Source organism: Rhinichthys klamathensis, unplaced genomic scaffold (genome assembly GCF_029890125.1).
Source record: "Rhinichthys klamathensis goyatoka isolate OS25496 unplaced genomic scaffold, OSU_Roscu_1.1 h1tg000161l_1, whole genome shotgun sequence".
Taxonomy (NCBI): domain Eukaryota; kingdom Metazoa; phylum Chordata; class Actinopteri; order Cypriniformes; family Leuciscidae; genus Rhinichthys; species Rhinichthys klamathensis.
In genome coordinates, this window is record NW_026606695.1 from 3,094,083 (window position 1) to 3,111,864 (window position 17,782).

General features: G+C 37.0%; 1 protein-coding gene across 1 annotated transcript; it reads right to left on the reverse strand.

The window, feature by feature from the left end:
- Positions 1–2,396: 2,396 nt before the first annotated feature.
- slco3a1b (solute carrier organic anion transporter family member 3A1b) lies at positions 2,397–17,475 on the reverse strand. The gene is made up of 10 exons (XM_056258973.1): positions 16,908–17,475; positions 13,830–14,289; positions 7,495–7,593; positions 7,098–7,358; positions 5,470–5,634; positions 5,151–5,349; positions 4,820–4,955; positions 4,192–4,364; positions 4,002–4,066; positions 2,397–3,202 (listed from the first exon to the last, which is right to left on the reverse strand). The coding sequence occupies exons 1-10, from the start codon at positions 17,043–17,045 to the stop codon at positions 2,826–2,828; spliced, it is 2,073 nt and encodes a 690-aa protein (XP_056114948.1). The 5' UTR covers positions 17,046–17,475; the 3' UTR covers positions 2,397–2,825.
- Positions 17,476–17,782: the final 307 nt, after the last annotated feature.

Consider the following 17,782-nt stretch of genomic DNA (forward strand, 5'->3'; position numbering starts at 1 on the left):
AAACTGAACACAGACTGAGCAAAAAAATCAGTTGTAATGTTTTCAATCCAAGTTGTACTATTTAATAAGAGGTTAAAACATTAAGCTGTGTAAATGTGAACAATGTATTGATGCTCAGCACATTTGTGTGGTATGATACTAGTGTTTGCAGCATATGGTACTGATGTTAGGGATTAAAAAACCAGCAGAAACCAGCCTATTCATCTTAAGAAGGAAAACAAATGTAAAATGCATCTACACATGTTGTGATGCATACTAAAGACTGAAGTTACACAAGTCCTAACAGCCTTCCAAATAACTTTATGGTAAGGTTGAAATGAAGACCAAACCTGCTTGTACATTATTCAGGTTCATATTCATCTATAATCGTGTTCTGTTATGAATGCTTAATGTGCAGAGACCTTTGCTTGGGCAACAGAGGAAAATAAATAATTTGAGCTTAAATTTTTGAGCTTCATAATAAAAATGCGAGGACAATGTGTTAGTGCAGATAGTCGTTCATGTAATTTTTTTTTTTTTTGTACACCTTTTATGGCCATTACACATAAGCTTCTTAATACAGACATGGGTAGAAAAATATACCACAACATTCCTCTGTAAGCATAACATAATCTCCATCTGCATTTAACAATAATATATATTTTGTCCAAAGTTAAGACTTAGTTGTAACATCACCTGTAAAAGCCTAAAGCATCGCTATATTCTACATTCTGGAGAGAATAGACTTAAATGTCACTATGTACAAGGTGTAATGGTTGCTAAAGATATCACATATGTCTACATACAATACAATAAAGCATCTTGCGGTCATATACATTTCCAGCATTATGAAGAACGGCCTCTCAGAGAGAACTCAGAACACTTAAATGGCATCACTTTGGCACTTTTACGGCAATGAATTATCTATAGAGAGGAATGATTATATAAACAATGACATCATTCTTATATCATCCCATTTGTATTGACTCCGGCCTCAACATTCAAGCAATCAAGCGTTTCGGCGTATATTGCAATGCATTAAAATAATGTGCTTGGGAAGCCATTTACACGAAGGGTGATAATGGGTTTGGGTTTTGCCCTATGCGGGTCTCTTTCTTCAGTGTACTTGCATCCAGTTAAACCATCTTTCAAGAGCAGCAGAAACATAATTTTCCTCTATAAAAAGCATTCCGCTTTGTTACGTTTACCATGGATCCATCACCTTTCTGTCCTGCATTTTTATTTTTTTATTTTAGGTTTATTTTTTTATTTTCTTAGAAAAAGCATAGAAAATAAGTCATAAGTATATGAAACAAATTCTTAGGTCCAATGCCATACAAAAATGTATGAATTAACTCTGAAGTCATTTTTAAATATTTGTTCATATTCTAATTATTTAGTGTAACTCGGATTGATATTTTAGTAGCTCACTAATAATTTCCTTATGTTTATTTCCTTGTTTTATATATTTTGCTAAAGAGGAAAAAAAAACTGTTGAAAACTTTGTTAATCCTTTGCATTTGGTCTTCCAAGCGAATTCCTTGAACACATTGAACAGATTGGAAGAAAAAATTTATACAAGGCGCCGTAATACCATTAATAACTCTGCGCACACTGTATAAAACACCATTTAAGAAGATGCTGGAGTAATAGAAGGGAAATGTCTACCTTCTCCAAAACAACACATCCCCTAAAATTCCCATGCGCCTACTCTGATGCATCAACATGCAATACCTGCATGCATTGAAATAATTCCATCTTTCCATCCTTCAGTGTCCTCTGCTTGATAACAACTACTGATTAATGTCACATGTTGCTTTAGATGTTGCTCAGGACCACTGCAGATGACAAATAACGAGGCATCACAAAACGAATGAACCTTTTGTCTATTCAAGCTATACGTTTTCACAGACACGGGCCTAATATGTTAACCATTATGTATTTAGGCTGATTAATAGGTTACATGACTTGTGTGAACTCTGCACATGTATCTATGTCTTTTAAAGTCTAATGACTGTACAGAGGAGAGATTGAGTAATAACATCAAGCTTTCTAAGACCCTCCATAAAAATAGACTGATTAGAGCCTCACGATATTCAAGTAAACATATTAGCTAATATTCATAGAACTCATATGCTAATATTCTTTACATTTTTTTAAAAAAAATACTAAAAAGACCATCCAAAATGAAACCTAAAAAAGGTGCTTATATATATGTAAGCTGGGGCTAGTTTCGACTGATGGAAGATTAAAGGCCTGTTCACACCAAGAACTATAACTATAGAGATAGCTATAACGATAATAACTATATTAGCGTCCACACCAACGCACACTATCGTTCTCTTTATCTCTGCAGTTTTGTCGTCAGCTGTTTTAAATGCCTGAGCTCTTTAAAGCGGGATGGATTCTGATTTTATCGTTCATCAGCTGAAAAAAATCGTTCTGAAAGTGATTCCAATGATATCGTTTCTCTGTTATAGTTGTGGTGTGGACTCTGCTATTCTTTTATATTAAGAATGATTTATATGTCTTTTTCTTTATAGTTGTCCTTGGTTTGAATGGGCCCTAATTGTTCGGTTTTGGAACTGCAACCTAATACATTCCCTAATACGATTTCATCTCCACATATCATATATCCAGCATATACAAGTCCTGACTACAGTAACAGTCAAATTCATTTGGCTCTGTTTAGTTAAAACACCCTGGATGCGCTAAAAGAGTGCCCATTTCTCCCAAGCGGGAATGTGCAGAAATTGGCTTACATGGACTTTCTTTTGAATAAGAGCGTTATGAGACTAAATTAGCATGTGCATATAGGCCAGCTGGCCCTCTTTGGGGGGGGGGGACTATATGGCTGACTCCATGTTCTCGCTCCAGGCGTGGTCATCTAGGTTGTAAATGAACTTGGTGCGGTTGGAAGGGTTCTGTGCAATGTCCTTGCCCAGGTTGTCCAGGGTGAGGTTGGAGGCGAACAGCTGGCTTGGGGTCAGGTAGTCCTCACTGTTCTTTATGTACTTGGAGTAGTTCTGACGCAGACACTGCCAGGTGATGGTGTAGAGAATGAAGGCGCTGGATTTGAGAACAATGGCGATGCTGACGTAAAGGTAGCGGTAGGTGATGTTGTCGTAAAGCATGCAGGCCCCTTTAATGCCGCACACAGAGCTCCACAGTAGGCAGGTGGAGTCGATCCCAATGCCAAAGATCAGAGGTGGAGGAATGAAACCTGGGACAAAGAACACAGAGGTCAGTATAATTGTACTGTACTTGTTTTTAATACTTATTTCTAATGTAAAAATAAAAAAATTCATTCCTTTATATATGAATTTGCCTTTAATTGCTTCACAAATTTGTTATTTAGAGATTATATTTACGCATTTGGCCGAGGGTTTTATCCAAAGTGACTTGCACTTTGTGTGACTTACATTTGATCAGTTCTTGATATGAACTGCCCAACAAAAGTGTTTTTATTTTTTTGAAATAAATTATTTTATTCCGTAAGGATTCATTAAATTGATCGAAAGTGACAGTAAAGACATTTATAACGTTACAAAAGATTACCATTTCAAATAAATTGTTCTTTTGAAGTTTTGAACTTTCTATTTATCAAAGAATCGGATCCTGAACAATGTTTCCTGATTTCCACCAAAATATTAAGCAGCACAACTGTCTTCAACATCGATAATCAGAAATGTTTCTTGAGCAGCAAATCATCATATTAGAATGATTTCGGAAGGATCATGTGACACTGAAGACTGGAGTAATGATGCTGAAAATTCAGCTTTGCCATCACAGGAGTATATTACATTTTAAAATGCAATTCAATAGAAAATGGTTACTGATAATAATAATATTTCACAATATTATCGTTTTTACTGCATTTACTGAGACTTCTTACTGACCCCAGACTTTTACACGGTAGTGTGCATACAAGTTATTCAAGCTAATTGACCTCAACCAAACCAAGATAAAGATAAGGATGCATGTTTAAAAAACTTGGACAAATTGTTATGCAAATATCTTACCTAGCAGCCGGAGCAACAGGAAAAGAACTCCAAGGGCGTAAGACTTCAGCTCTGGGCTCACAGTTCTACAAACACCAATGACTTATAGTTTAGTACTAGTTCATTACGATGTGCAGATGACAACCATGACTGATTAAGACTCATGAAACCAGTGACATGGACCTAAATTTACTGGTGTCAGCAGCATTACCTGATCAGGATGATGACGGATGGAGTCTGGGCCATGGCTCCGATCATGCTGCAGACGCACACGACTGCTAGGAACGTGAGGAAGGCCTGCTGACAGCCTGGGCTGGAGCACTTCCCCGGCGTGGCTGTCCCGGGCCCGTCGCCTTGGGCGATGCACTTACAGCCTGTCAGATTCTGAGAGAGAGAGAGGGAGGGAGGGAGGAGAGCAGAGCTGAATGTATATTTCATGATGGATCTTAAGTGCTGCTCTGGGGATTTCCAGCGACCATCCAGAGGAAAAAAGAACCGAATATTTGAGATGCATCTAAAAGGAAAAATGAGCATTCCCAAAAGAACTCTTGCTACTTACAGAGGTGTAAAGTCCAGGGGTCAGAAAGTAAAAGTCCTGCCATATGTTTATTCCACCCATTTGACTAATTAGTTCTATCTCCTGGCTGAAAAACTGTGCTAATTAGCAAATCCAGGTGATTGGAACAAAATACTGAGTAGGAATTTTACTTTCTGAACCTGGACTTTACACCTCTGGCTACTTATGACTTTAGGAAGCATTTAAGCAGATGTGTGCCTAAGTCCATTGATCTGTGTGAATTGGGGAGTGTGTGTATGAATGTCTGTGGAAGGAGACTCACTCCTCGGGTGCAGCCAGCCAGGCAGGCGGAGAGGTAGGTGATGCCGTTGGAGCCGCAGATGGGGCTTAGAGAAGACGTGTAACAATTACAGCCTGACAGACATGCGGCCTCCGTCCGCTCCCACGAACCTAGACTCCTTAATGGAGAGAATAATTACGAGAAGAGTAAGAATGACATGTTCCTTTCAAATTCACAGTTTATAAACATAATCCTCTGTAAAATTAATGCTACAAGCACGAAAGTGTTTATACTCTAAGTGACTGTATTTATTGCCAATTGTTGTGGATCATTAAAAATTTGTGAGGCTTTTATGTTGTAGCGCTCTACTCACTCGTTGCCATAGGCAACGGTCACCCCAGCGACTGGGCCCGTATCACAGCCAAGGAAAAGGAAGGAGACGTAGCAGGCCGTAGAGATGATATTGACTAGCATGGCCAGACGAATAGCCCCTAATGCACACAGATCCAACTTTTTCACCAGGAGGCCGCCCAGGAAAATACCCAGACAAGCACAGGGGATTGCTGTCATACCTGTACACACAAGCAAAAAAAAAAATTGAAATAACAATTGACAAGCAGCTTTCAGTTACTTGCAGTGATTTTATTTGAAACTGTGTTTTATGACTTGGATGTTTTTGTGGATTTGCCTACCTAGGAGCTGATTGGCGGAGGACGTTGAGAGGTTGAACTGCTGTTCGAGATATTTCCCAAGGAAGGCAGCGAATCCAGCCACCACACCGATTTCCATACAGGCAGCGAGAATGACACAGGTGAAAACCGGATTGGACAGCAGATGCTTAGTCACCTTTGGGATAACTGAGACGACATTACACTGATATTAAATGGATGATCAGATGAAGATGTAGTTGAAGAGAATGTTGTAATCCAGGGGTTTTCAAACGTTTTGATGTCAAGGATCCGCAAATATGTTGCCCCTCCCTGTCCTCTTACTAAAATGTAAAGACAGCTGTTTATTTTTATATGTAAATATCCATGTATACTGTGTAAGAAAAAGAAAAAGAATTATTTTATATTGCAATTAAAGCCAGAAGTAATGATTAAGATATGTAAAGTTGAACTATTAATAAATTATTTGTATTGTGTAATTATTTATTTCACATATTGTACTTTGGCAAGGCACTGTATTATATATGTGTGTGTGTGTGTGTGTGTATACAGTGCCTTGTGAAAGTATGTAAAACAAAATAATTGAAAGCAGTTTAGCAAGGTTGCAACATAGGAATATATATATTACATTTTTAATTCAATATACAATTCAGCTTCATTTGAGTTAATTTGAGCTTTTCACACACACACAAAAAATTCAAATCAGCTTTAGGTTTAATAGTCTAAAGAAATGTAATTCCCTTATAATTGCCTTGTGATTAATTTCTAGCCATTCTTTAGAAAGCAGACTAAAACAGTAGGAATATAACATTTGGTTGTGCTAAAAAATATTGTTACACATATTAATATCTTGAGTTAACATGCTAAGTTTAACATATACTTTTATAAAAATAAAAATAAAAATTCTTCAGCATCCTCCAGCATGAATTTAGGCTTTTATTCACATGTAAACATTGATCAGCAAACATAAACAAAAGCTCAAATGTGCTGTGTAACACACGAGAATGAACCTCATTGGTTCTTGTGGAAGCTTAAACATGCGTAAAACGAGAATGAACCTCATTGGTTCTCACACGTCAAGTGAACATGCTTGAGCTTCTGTTTAACACAACTGATGTGTGAGTAGATGAATGATGATATGTAAATAAAAGCCTAAATTCAATCTGTTCATCATATAAAGTGATCATGTCTCTTCAGAAAATTTTGACTAAACTGTTCTATTCATATGGATTAGTTTTACGATCTCTTTATGAACTTTTTGAAGCATCAAAGTGTTCGTTGCGTCACTAGCTGTCAATGGAGGGAGCTCTCAAGATTTCATCATAAGGATCTTCATTTGCGTTTTAAAGATGAACAAAAGTCTTACGGGGTTGGAACTACATGAGTGTGAGTATTAATTAATCACAGAATTGTTATTTTTGGGTGAACTATCCCTCTAACAGCATTTTGAGAGATGAGTCTAGTTCTCTACTCTGAAATGAAATCTAAAACTACTACAAGTAATGAACTGACAACAATAACAAATCAAACTAAATGATTTCAGGTGCGATTGCACTGACAACAATAACAAATCAAACTAAATGATTTCAGGTGCGATTGCTTATAAAACCTCTGTGTGTTTAGACAGTCTTTCTCTTTGTCCTCTGTCTCACCCTGCAGGTGCTGGCAGCAGGTTAGGCCAGTGCTGATCTCCGGGTCATCTGAGGTTTTGACTCCTTCATACTCCTGCACCAGCTCAGCAGGCAGCATGGCCTGTTCGCTCTCACCCCCCGGGCCCTCCCCAGGCTCGTTCAGCGACTGCGGGAACCCGAACATGAAAAACGAGGAGAGGAAGAGGAAAAGGCCACATATGATAAAGCCGCCCCACCAGGCACCGATCCAGCGTGGATCGTCAGGAGTGATGTCCAGCGTGGCTGTTAGGAGTGAACAGAGATCTGATTACATATTACTGAGACACAGTTTCATTCATAATTCTGCTTTTATCCAAAGCCATTTACAAATAAGGAAAAAATTCAAATAAAGGGATTGATTTTTGATGCAGGTACTCACATGTGTCAATGAAGACTGCATCAACATAAACTTTGGTGCACAGAGAGCCAAGAATAAAACCACAGGCTGGTCCAAAGACCAGTGTAGAGAATAAGATACCTGTAATGCAATGCAACCGACAAAATAGTCAAAATAGTTACGTAGGAATATTATATTCATTATAGCCAGAGTTTTGGCCAGATTGTTGTCAATTCACTTAAAGGCACAATATGTAAGGTTTTTGGATTAAAATATGCAAAACCACTAAAACAATATTAAATATTTTGTTGACTTGTGTACTTACATTATCCCAAATGTTTCCAACAATGTTTAAGTCCAGAGAAATCAGCTATTTTAACCAGTGTAATGGCCCGTGTCATTGCTTTGCCTGTCAATGACGTCATATCTGCGCTACCCTCAATATCCGGTTTTACTTCAGTAGAAACCATGGAAACACGCTTTAATATGTGTTTTACTAGACAGGCGAGCAACTGTTTGGATACCTTTATCAACAGAAAACTAAACATTTTTATATAGCAAAACACAGTTAGTCTTATTGTTTGAATCTCTTGTTTTCTTGATTTACCACGAGTAACATGTTTGTATCATGCCTCAGAGACAACACTCATTTTATTTTTATTAATATGATAATCTAATATCAATTTAGCTTACTACAGTGTGCAACAAGTGTATCATACCAGCCACTGAGTGAACGCACAGAGTCATAACTTTCAACACACTTAAACGTATTATAGTATGATTGTTTTGACCAAGTAAAACAGCGCTGCGTTAACTTACCCCACAATTTAATTTTTTCAAATAAAGTGACCTGTATGAGTAGAAATGTAGCACTTGTGGCTGTTTTATTAGAATGAAATAAAATAATGTGAAATTAAGTCATCAAATGTAACTAACAAAACGAAAGGAGCGGCAGCGGCCGAAAGCGGCATATAAGCATACTGTAATAAAACAACAAAGTAAAATGTCCTTGGCTCTCAGCCGGCGGGGCTTTACACCACAGTAATGATAATAAAACTTTACTACATTAGCTCATCCATGAACATGATTTCTGCCTTGAGTCCCGTCGGATTGCTTTCCATCGGCTGTGGAAGTAAAGATGACAACTCCTATGATTCCACACTCATTCACGGCGTCATCAAGCTACGCCTTTATTATTGTTTTAATTAAGCTACCTCTAGCGGCGAAACTTAGATACTGTGCCTTTAAATTAAATCCTTCAAAAGTTATTAAGGCGGCATTTGGGCTAATTATCTAGATGCTTATGTAAATAGCCTCTTTTTAGGACAAAGTTTTAGAGTTTATTATTATTATTGCAGAAGGGGAATTATAACGTACAGTTGCAATCAAAATTATTCAACCCCCTTGCCTTGAACTGGAAGACATTTTGCTGCAGAGAACAACATTTTATGAAAACAATTCATCAAAGGCATCAGTAAACTATTATAGAAAGTTTATCAATACATAAAGTTGATGAAAAATGAAAAAAATCTAATTGGCGTTAAACATTCGTTTTCAAAATTATTCAATCCCCAAAAGTCAAATTTTGTGCAGAATCTTTTATTCTTTATAACCTCCCATAAATGCTGCCTGTACGTGTTAGAAGCTTCTGTCACCTTTCTACTTCAATCTTGGACCATCCCTCACTTGATAAAGCTTCCAGATCACTGATAATCTTTGGTTTTCACATTACCACTGCTTTCTTCAAATTCCACCAAATGTTTTCAATGAGATTTAAATCTGAAGACTGGTCAGGCCACTCAAGAACGTTCTACGACTGATCCCGGAACCAAGCTTTAGTAGATTTGGGTGTATACTTTGGGATGGCTGTCCTGCAGGAAAGTCCATTGGTCATCAAGCTTCAATCTCTATATCGAAGGAATCTTTGCTAAAAGAGCTTGATTGATACTTCAAAGAGTTCATTATGTCCTTCATACAGTCAAGATTTCCACTTCCAGCAACAGCAAAGCACCTCCATAACAAGACTGGACCACATCCATGTTTGACCATTGAGATGGTGTTCTTCTGCTCATAAGCTTTGCCTTTTTTGCTCCAGACATACCACTGATCCATAGGTCCAAAAAGTTCCAGTTTGGTCATATCACTCCATAAAACATTCTTCCAGAACTCCACAGGTCTATCCAAATGAATTTTAGCATATTCAAGTCTGTCTTTTATGTTTTTCTTGGTCAAGAGTGGCATTCGGCAAGATGTCCCAACATTAAGGCCATGCTTGTCTGTCTAGTGTTCTTCTAATTCTTTGCATTGTAAATGTTTTTTTCATCTGCCAGGTCTTTGGCAGTAAATTGAGGGTTTTTCGCGGTTGCTATGATCAAAAATTGTATTCCCTCTGATGATATTGTGCTTTTTATCTCAAAACCCTCAAAGGTTTTCTGGTACAACAAATGTTAAACTTATGAATAAGGCTGCCATCTCTCTATGAACTTTTATTGGTTTGGAAATCTTCTTGTAGTCATAGACTTTCTATTGTAATACAACATTTTGTTCTCTATAGCTTTTGTGAGAGCTTTTTTAACTTGGCCATATTTGCTACTCAACTTTAGCACATGCATGGGCTAAATGTAAGTATGTGTAACAGCACAAGCTAATTCAGTCTTGTTATAGAGTTTCCAAAGGCTTAATTGTGTTTTAACACAACTTTGTACCATACCATACAAATAAGTAACTTAAAAACAGCTAACACTAAACTGTTATAGATGCAATTTAAAAAAAACTCTGTATCATTAGAAAAGCTTACATTTGTAAATTATTAGAGTCTCCGGGGGGTTGAATAATTTTGATTGCAACTGTATTCCCTTCTGAGACACAACATCAAGTAGCCCAAAGTAAAGAAGCTATTTCCTTTAATGATTGTGTATATTAAAAAAAATTCTCTAATAGCTAATTTGCATAATCTACATAATCATTGCTATAACTGGCACCTCATGAGTTTATGATAAAGCTGATGAGGACAAACATTTCTGTGTTGATTATTATATCTTGTAGGAATACTAAAAGGGGGTTAGCCAACATATAGATTATGAATGTGTTGTACTATGTGTTTTACCATTCGGCAAGTAATTATCTGTCCAGACACAGCATAAGCATGATCAGAGAACACTATAAATGAACATGTAACAGATAATGTACAGTCAGACGCAGCTGAAGGGGTGATTTTGTATCATCCTGAAGGGGTTTATTTTGCTGTAATGACTGACCTGTGCATTGTACGGCTATACACGAAGTAAATAAATAAATACACTACCATTCCAAAGTTTGGGTTTGGTAAGATTTTTCAATGTTTTTGGAATAAGTCTCTTATGTTCACCAAGGCTGGATTTATTTGATCAAAAATACAGTAAAAACGGGATTTTCCCCGTTTTTAAAATATCTATTTTATATTTAATTTTTTTTTAAATGTAATTTATTTCTGTGATGACACAGCTGAATAAAATCTACACGGACATGAAATATTGGTTTGAGTTGAAGTTCAAACGCATGATAATGTTCTGTTTATTATAAGCACGCACTACGGTTATGTTGTCTACCGCGTTAAATGCTTGAGCTCTTTAAAGTCTGGTGGATTCTGATTGGCTGTCTATGTTTTCATCATCATCAACTGGAAAACAAGAGTGATTCCAGCGATATCTTTCTGTTCTGAGAGTGATTCCAATATCTTTCCTCTGTGACGTTATCGTTATAGTTGTGGCGTGGACTTCCCTATTTACATAGAATTAGAATGGTTTTTAAAACGTTATAGTTATTATAGTTATCGTCCTTGGTGTGAACAGGCCTTTACTATGGAAAGAATGAACCTCATCTCATTGCTGTAAAGGGGCAGAAGGGTCTGTAACATGACCTTCAACGTTGTATTTGCTCTGGATCTTTAAAAAGTGTTTTAGTTCTATCCATTAGTCTGGATGAAATTGATTAAGCATGTCAGTCCTAATGTTACCACTATGTAATCCTAGATCAGTTCTCTTACTCTAGGATTCTGTATGAAGACAAACGCTGGATAATTCACTTTAAACAGATAGGCCTTTCTGGTTGTGCCTTTGTGAAAGATGCCAAATGAATTTCTGTTAACCAAAGCCTCGGTGATCAAACAGCTAAATGACTGATTCCATTATGCCCACCAGCAATGACTGTCTCCAAAGAGGATGTTTATGTCTGTGCTAGTTTACACGCTATGCTTCAATAAGAGACGGGTCCAGTTTTAAAGGTTACAAAGGATTAAAACACGCAAGAGTGAGAGAGAAAGAAGCTTGCTTGGGTTGCACAGACATTAATGCTCATAGACAGTCAATTCAGCTCAATGCAAAGACGTCAAACACCCTGCAGAGAAGGAGACACAGCAGAAATGATGTGAAACGCACACACACAAACCCACAGACATTCACACAGAATCTTCACATCCAGACCTTGAATTACCTGTGGAAAGCTACTCAATTACAATAGTCAATTTCCATGCTAGGATTATATTTCGGGAGCTTTCTTAAGACATTTAAGTCTAGGGTTGATGATCTAGTCTTTATTTGTATCAAATATATGGAGAATCATTGTTGTAGTGCGAGAGAATGAGAGTGAGAAGAATAGAGAGAGAGAGAGAGAGAGAGAGAGAGAGAGAGAGAGAGAGAGTGAGAAGAATAGTGAGAAAGAGTGAGCTGCCTGAGGGATGACAGAGCAGCCAGCACACATTAGCTTCTCCGCAGAAATAACAGGCACTGAAGGCCATCATTGCTTATTGTTTACACCCTGAAAACATAGCAACAGGAGATTAAGACAGTGGTGCATACTCTAAACCAATGGGTTTAAGCTCAATTCTTGGAAATTTCCCAAGTGAGTTCACCCCAAACAAACCTAAACCAGCCACATACAATAACTATGCGTTTGTGTATGTTCATACAAAAGCTTTCTGCTAGGGAGTCCTCAAGGAAGGAGTAAAAAGCTGATGCGCTAAGCACACAACATTTTGTGGCTTATAAATCATTAATAATAATAAGTGCTGTTATTGTTTCAACGCAGGATATTGACGGTAGTGCTACATGATATGCCCTAAAATAAAAACAACACTCTGTGGTGTTTCTTTAGTGCCTGGCCAGCGTGTTTTACCAGGAGTTCAAGTAGTGCCATTTGAGGACATTTAAAATACAGTATTTATCTTTAACTTACATTCTACAATACAGCAAAATAGTTTTTTTTTTATTTTATTTTTTTATAGTAGGTAAAGGAGAGCATTTAAACCAGATGCTGTTCCCTCCTGAAGTGATTTAGAATAGATTATGGCAAATAAATCTGTTCAAAACAATTCATCTGTATCATTTCACAATAATTTCCGGTCATACTTTAGTTTAAAAGCCCAGTTTTCACTATTAACTAACTATTAACTACGACTTTTGCCTCAATAAACTCCTAATTACTGCTTATTAATACTTAGTAAGGTAGTTGTTAAGTTTAAGTATTGGGTATTAAGGGATGTAGAATATGACCATGAAGAATAAGGAAGTTATATGTGCTTTATAATATGTAAACAGCCAATATCATAGTAATATGCATGCTGCTAAGAAACTAGTAAATAGTGAGAATTGGACCCTAAACTAAAGTGTTATTTTACAATAAGGTTCCATTTGTTAAATTTAGTTAACTACATTAGTTAACATGAACAATGAAAAATACTTCTAAAGCATTTATTAATCTTATTTAATGTCAATTTCATCATTTACTAAAACATTATTAAAATCAAACATTGTATCTGACAATGAACAGTTGTATTTTGATTAACTATCTAGCAAAGATGAATACTAAATACTGTGACAAATGTATTGCTCATTGTTATCTAATGTTTGTTAATGCATTGACATTATAATCATACTTTATTGTAAAGTATTACCCATTACCCAAAACTGAACCAATTATAATAATAATTATTATTTATTTTTTACTTTGTTAATTTTACTTTTTTTAAATCCTAAACTGAATCAAAAGTTAAAATAATAATAATTTAATTACAATAATAATTATTAATCATTTGATTATTTTAATAAAGGTTTTTAACAATAGATTTAATCAAGTACAATCAAAATCTGTCTATAAAATCTAGGTACCCCTGGTCACCAGGTACCCTCCACTATACTAAAAAGGTCTACTACTATTCTGTTTCATTTTTAAGGAAAGAGAACAATATAATGTGTATGTATAATGTGTGCATGTTGTACATGAATATAAATATGTGCTACTGTTTGTCACCCACCATATCTCTGATTAAGGGGCACATAAGCCTTACTGATGGGGCTGGAGGGGGTACATAACACAATAATGGTTGTGTAGATCACTCTCACCAATATAAAGGGAGGAGTCTTCACGCCTGACATGATCATCGATGTAAGACACGCCCAGCGGCTGCAGGGGTGTCGCTCCAACCCCCAGAAGCATTTGAGCTCCGATCAGCAGCAGGTACATCATGTTGGTATTTGTTCTATTTCCACAGAAATAACTTGGGTCAGAGAGCCCAGCTCGACTGCTATTGGAGCACACGTCTTTTCCCTGTCCCACAGGTCGTGGCTCTCCAGACTGATATTCATACTGGTGGGTCAAGAACTCAGGCAGTGCTGACAGTAACGCTCCCAGCGCCATCACGATGCCCCCACAACCAATCAGCCGAGGCCGATGGGCCCTGGCCCCAAAGTAGCTGACGAATAAGATGAGGGCAAGGTTGCCAATCTCAAAGCTGCTGGCGATCACACCCACGTCAGCGCTCTGCAAGTTGAAACGTCGCTCTAGTGTGGTGAGGACACTGACCTAAAATATAAAGAAAAAGTATACTGTTACAAAGCTGTGAGATAATGAGCAATGACCACGTGCCACATTCAAACCCATAATGTGTTGTTTATGCTTTCGTGGCTTGGAGATCTTAAAGGGTTAGTTCACCCAAAAATGAAAATGCTGTCAGTAATTACTCACCCTCATGTTGTTCCAACCCCGTAAGACACTCGTTCATCTTCGGAACACAAATTAAGATATTTTTTATTAAATCTGAGAGCTGGATCACTCCTCCATACTAGTCCATAGGCTTCTTAAGGGATCGAAACTGGCCGGCCCAAAAGTTATGAAAGACATTGTTAAAATAGTCCGAGTGACTACAGTGGCTCAAACATAAGTTTATCAAGCGACGAGAATACTTTTTGTGCAATACATTTCCTTCTCTGTGGGCCGTGATATTTCACGTAGTGATATTGCGCAAAGCTTCAAGGTTGCACGTCACACGTAGGCTCACTATTGGCCGACACTGGTCATGTGTGTGATGCGTGACGTATAACCTAGAAGCTTTGCGTAGTTTCACTACGTGAAATATCACGGCCCACAGAGAAGGAAATGATTAGTTGAATAAAGTCGTTATTTTTGTTTGTTTTTTGCGCACAAAAAGTATTCTTGTCGCTTGATAAACTTAAGATTGAGCCACTGTAGTCACTTGGACTATTTTAACGATGTCTTTCATAACTTTTGGGCCGGCCAGTTTCGATCCCTCAAGACGCCTATGGAGTGATCCAGCACTCAGATTTCATCAAAAATATCTTAATTTGTGTTCCGAAGATGAACGAAAGTCTTACGGGGTTGGAACAACATGAGGGTGAGTAAATACTGACAGAATTTTCATTTTTGGGTGAACTAACCCTTTAAGGTTTAAGCAATAGAATAGATTGATGAGATTTTGTTGAGAACATGGATGCTGTGTATACTGTCATGAAGAACTCATTTACACAATATTGAAGGTATAAATCAAATGTTCTGAGAGTTGAAAAAGACGATTTATACATGTTTCATTTAGGTCACAACATAACATACATAACATGTTAAATACCTTAGATACAGCAAAAGCTGTACTTACATACAAAAGTCATCATCCTAGGAAAAATAATATATCAATCATATAACTTTACTCAAGAGCAGATGCATTCATTTAGTGACGTGACTGTGTGAATCTTTCTCTTGTGCTGAAAGCTTATGTGAAGTCTAGGCAGGCCATTTTAACATTTATTCCTTTAAAGACTAAATATTGTCTATGTTTATGTTACCATTACTACTTGTTTTTTAATTAGTTGTAAGTAATCTAGTAGTGGCTAGTATTAATCCCATTAGTCACCAGTACCTTTTAGATACTTGAACATTCTCCTCTACTAGTCAATATCTCAATCCCCACTCACTATTGTTATTGGCAACAAATTGCACATTTTTTGTCAATTATTTATATGGACACCTGAAGTTTGGCACCCTTTTTTCTGAGACACTACTTATTCTGCTTGTTATAACATTTCTCATCTTGTGAGTTTACAAATCCTTTTTTTTTTTTTTTGCTTGTCGTATGTAGACTAGTCAGAATCACTACTTTAGTTCAGTTAAAAATACATGTAATAACTATATACTAGGAAAAAGGGATTACCAGTAGCTATTTTAATAGTTATAAAAAACTAAAGAATAACTACTAGTATACTTACTAGCAACTGAAATAAGTACCAGCAACAACTGAAATGCATCTAGTAAATAGATGGAATCAAAAATAACCATAGAATTTAATGGCAACCCTTTATTATTATTTTTATTTTATTAATTTACTAAACAGGAATTAGTGCACATCAATAAACACTACTGTAAATGGGCCAGAGTTAGCCAGACCTTTTTCATCATCCTTGCAGATAATGTTACAGAGTCACCCTAAAAACAAAATATAAAATTAAAATGACAAAATTATTAAACTTGTTTTTTAAGTATTTTGTTTTAAAATTATGTATTAATTTAGCATGTAAAAAATGGTAATATTATGAGTAAATACGGAATAGTTCCTTATTTCTATGTACAAAACAGTCGTAATGAATTACTACAATCTCATAAATGAGTAGGCTACTAGTAAACAGATAAGGGCCTACTATAGTAAATACTGGATCTAGCATCAAATTAATAGCATTTACTTAAAAGTTAAAAGTGAAATTGATAAAAGTACTAGTCACTCACTGTTAGATAACTTTTACTAGCCTATAACAAAAATAGTATTAGCCTACTAGAATTTTTTTTTTTTTAAAGGAATAAACATCTTTCCATAGAAGGTCTGATCATTCAAACATATTTTTGTTTCCAACCATAAGTGCATCCGTGGCTCAAAGACAAAATAAGGTAATCGACCATGGGCCACTCACTAGAGTAGACTGATGATCATCTTCCATTATAGCGCCTCTAAATCATGTAGAAATAAAGCAGTCGCAGTACCGCACGCAAAACCCCAGCTATACGTTACCTCATGATGTGGTTTATTTATCTTGCTTTAGGGTAAAGGTAAGCGATGCGTACCGGACACCATTCAATGTCATCCACATACAGTGCAGTGCGTACACGTACGAGCTGCCTGTGCTATCGGCTCGACTTACCAGATAGGCTCCTACAGTGCCCTGTGCCAACATTAAGGCACATTCTGATATGAGGAATATTTTGATGTTGGAGAAGCATGATGTCTTCTTCTGGCACGCGTCTGGCTCAGTGTCTGGCGTGCTTCCCTCAGCGTACATCCTCTGATGCGGACTGCAGCAAGCAGAAAGACAGGCTCAGACAGAAGGTGACCATTGAGGACGAGTGCAGATGGATCCTCAACAAGACGTGCACTTCTCCATTAATATCGCCTCCGGTTCCGGTCCGCTTTCAAATCGAGTCTTATGAAATGAATCTTGAGCGTTCTTAGTACTGTCACCTCAAACACTGCGCACTCGCATCTGATCCGTTGATCTGAATGGTCCAAAGAAACCGACGGAAGACCAATGCAGCCTATTAATAACCATGAACATCAGCGACACGCGGAAACTGCGATATTACGTGAGGCGGTTACAGTGAGTCCGCTGTTCTTCCGTGAGGAGAGTTTGCCGGTGTGGAGGACTCAGCTCATGCGTGTCCCCAACTACACCACAGCCTGCACCAAATGATGACCTCTCTCTCCTTTTCATTTCTACTGGCTCAGTTTATTTCCTCCTCCTCCCACAAACACATCTATTAGGTAGGTAGGTAGGTAGGTAAGTAGATAGATAGATAGATAGATAGATAGATAGATAGATAGATAGATAGATAGATAGATAGATAGATAGATAGATAGATAGATAGATAGATAGATAGATAGATAGATAGATAGATAGATAGATAGATAGATAGATAGACCTCAAGATGATGCATGGACCTATTTATTAATAATTTTATCAATAATAAAAGGGCTCAATCAAGAGAAAAAAATTAGATTTTGTGTCAGACTTAGTGCAGT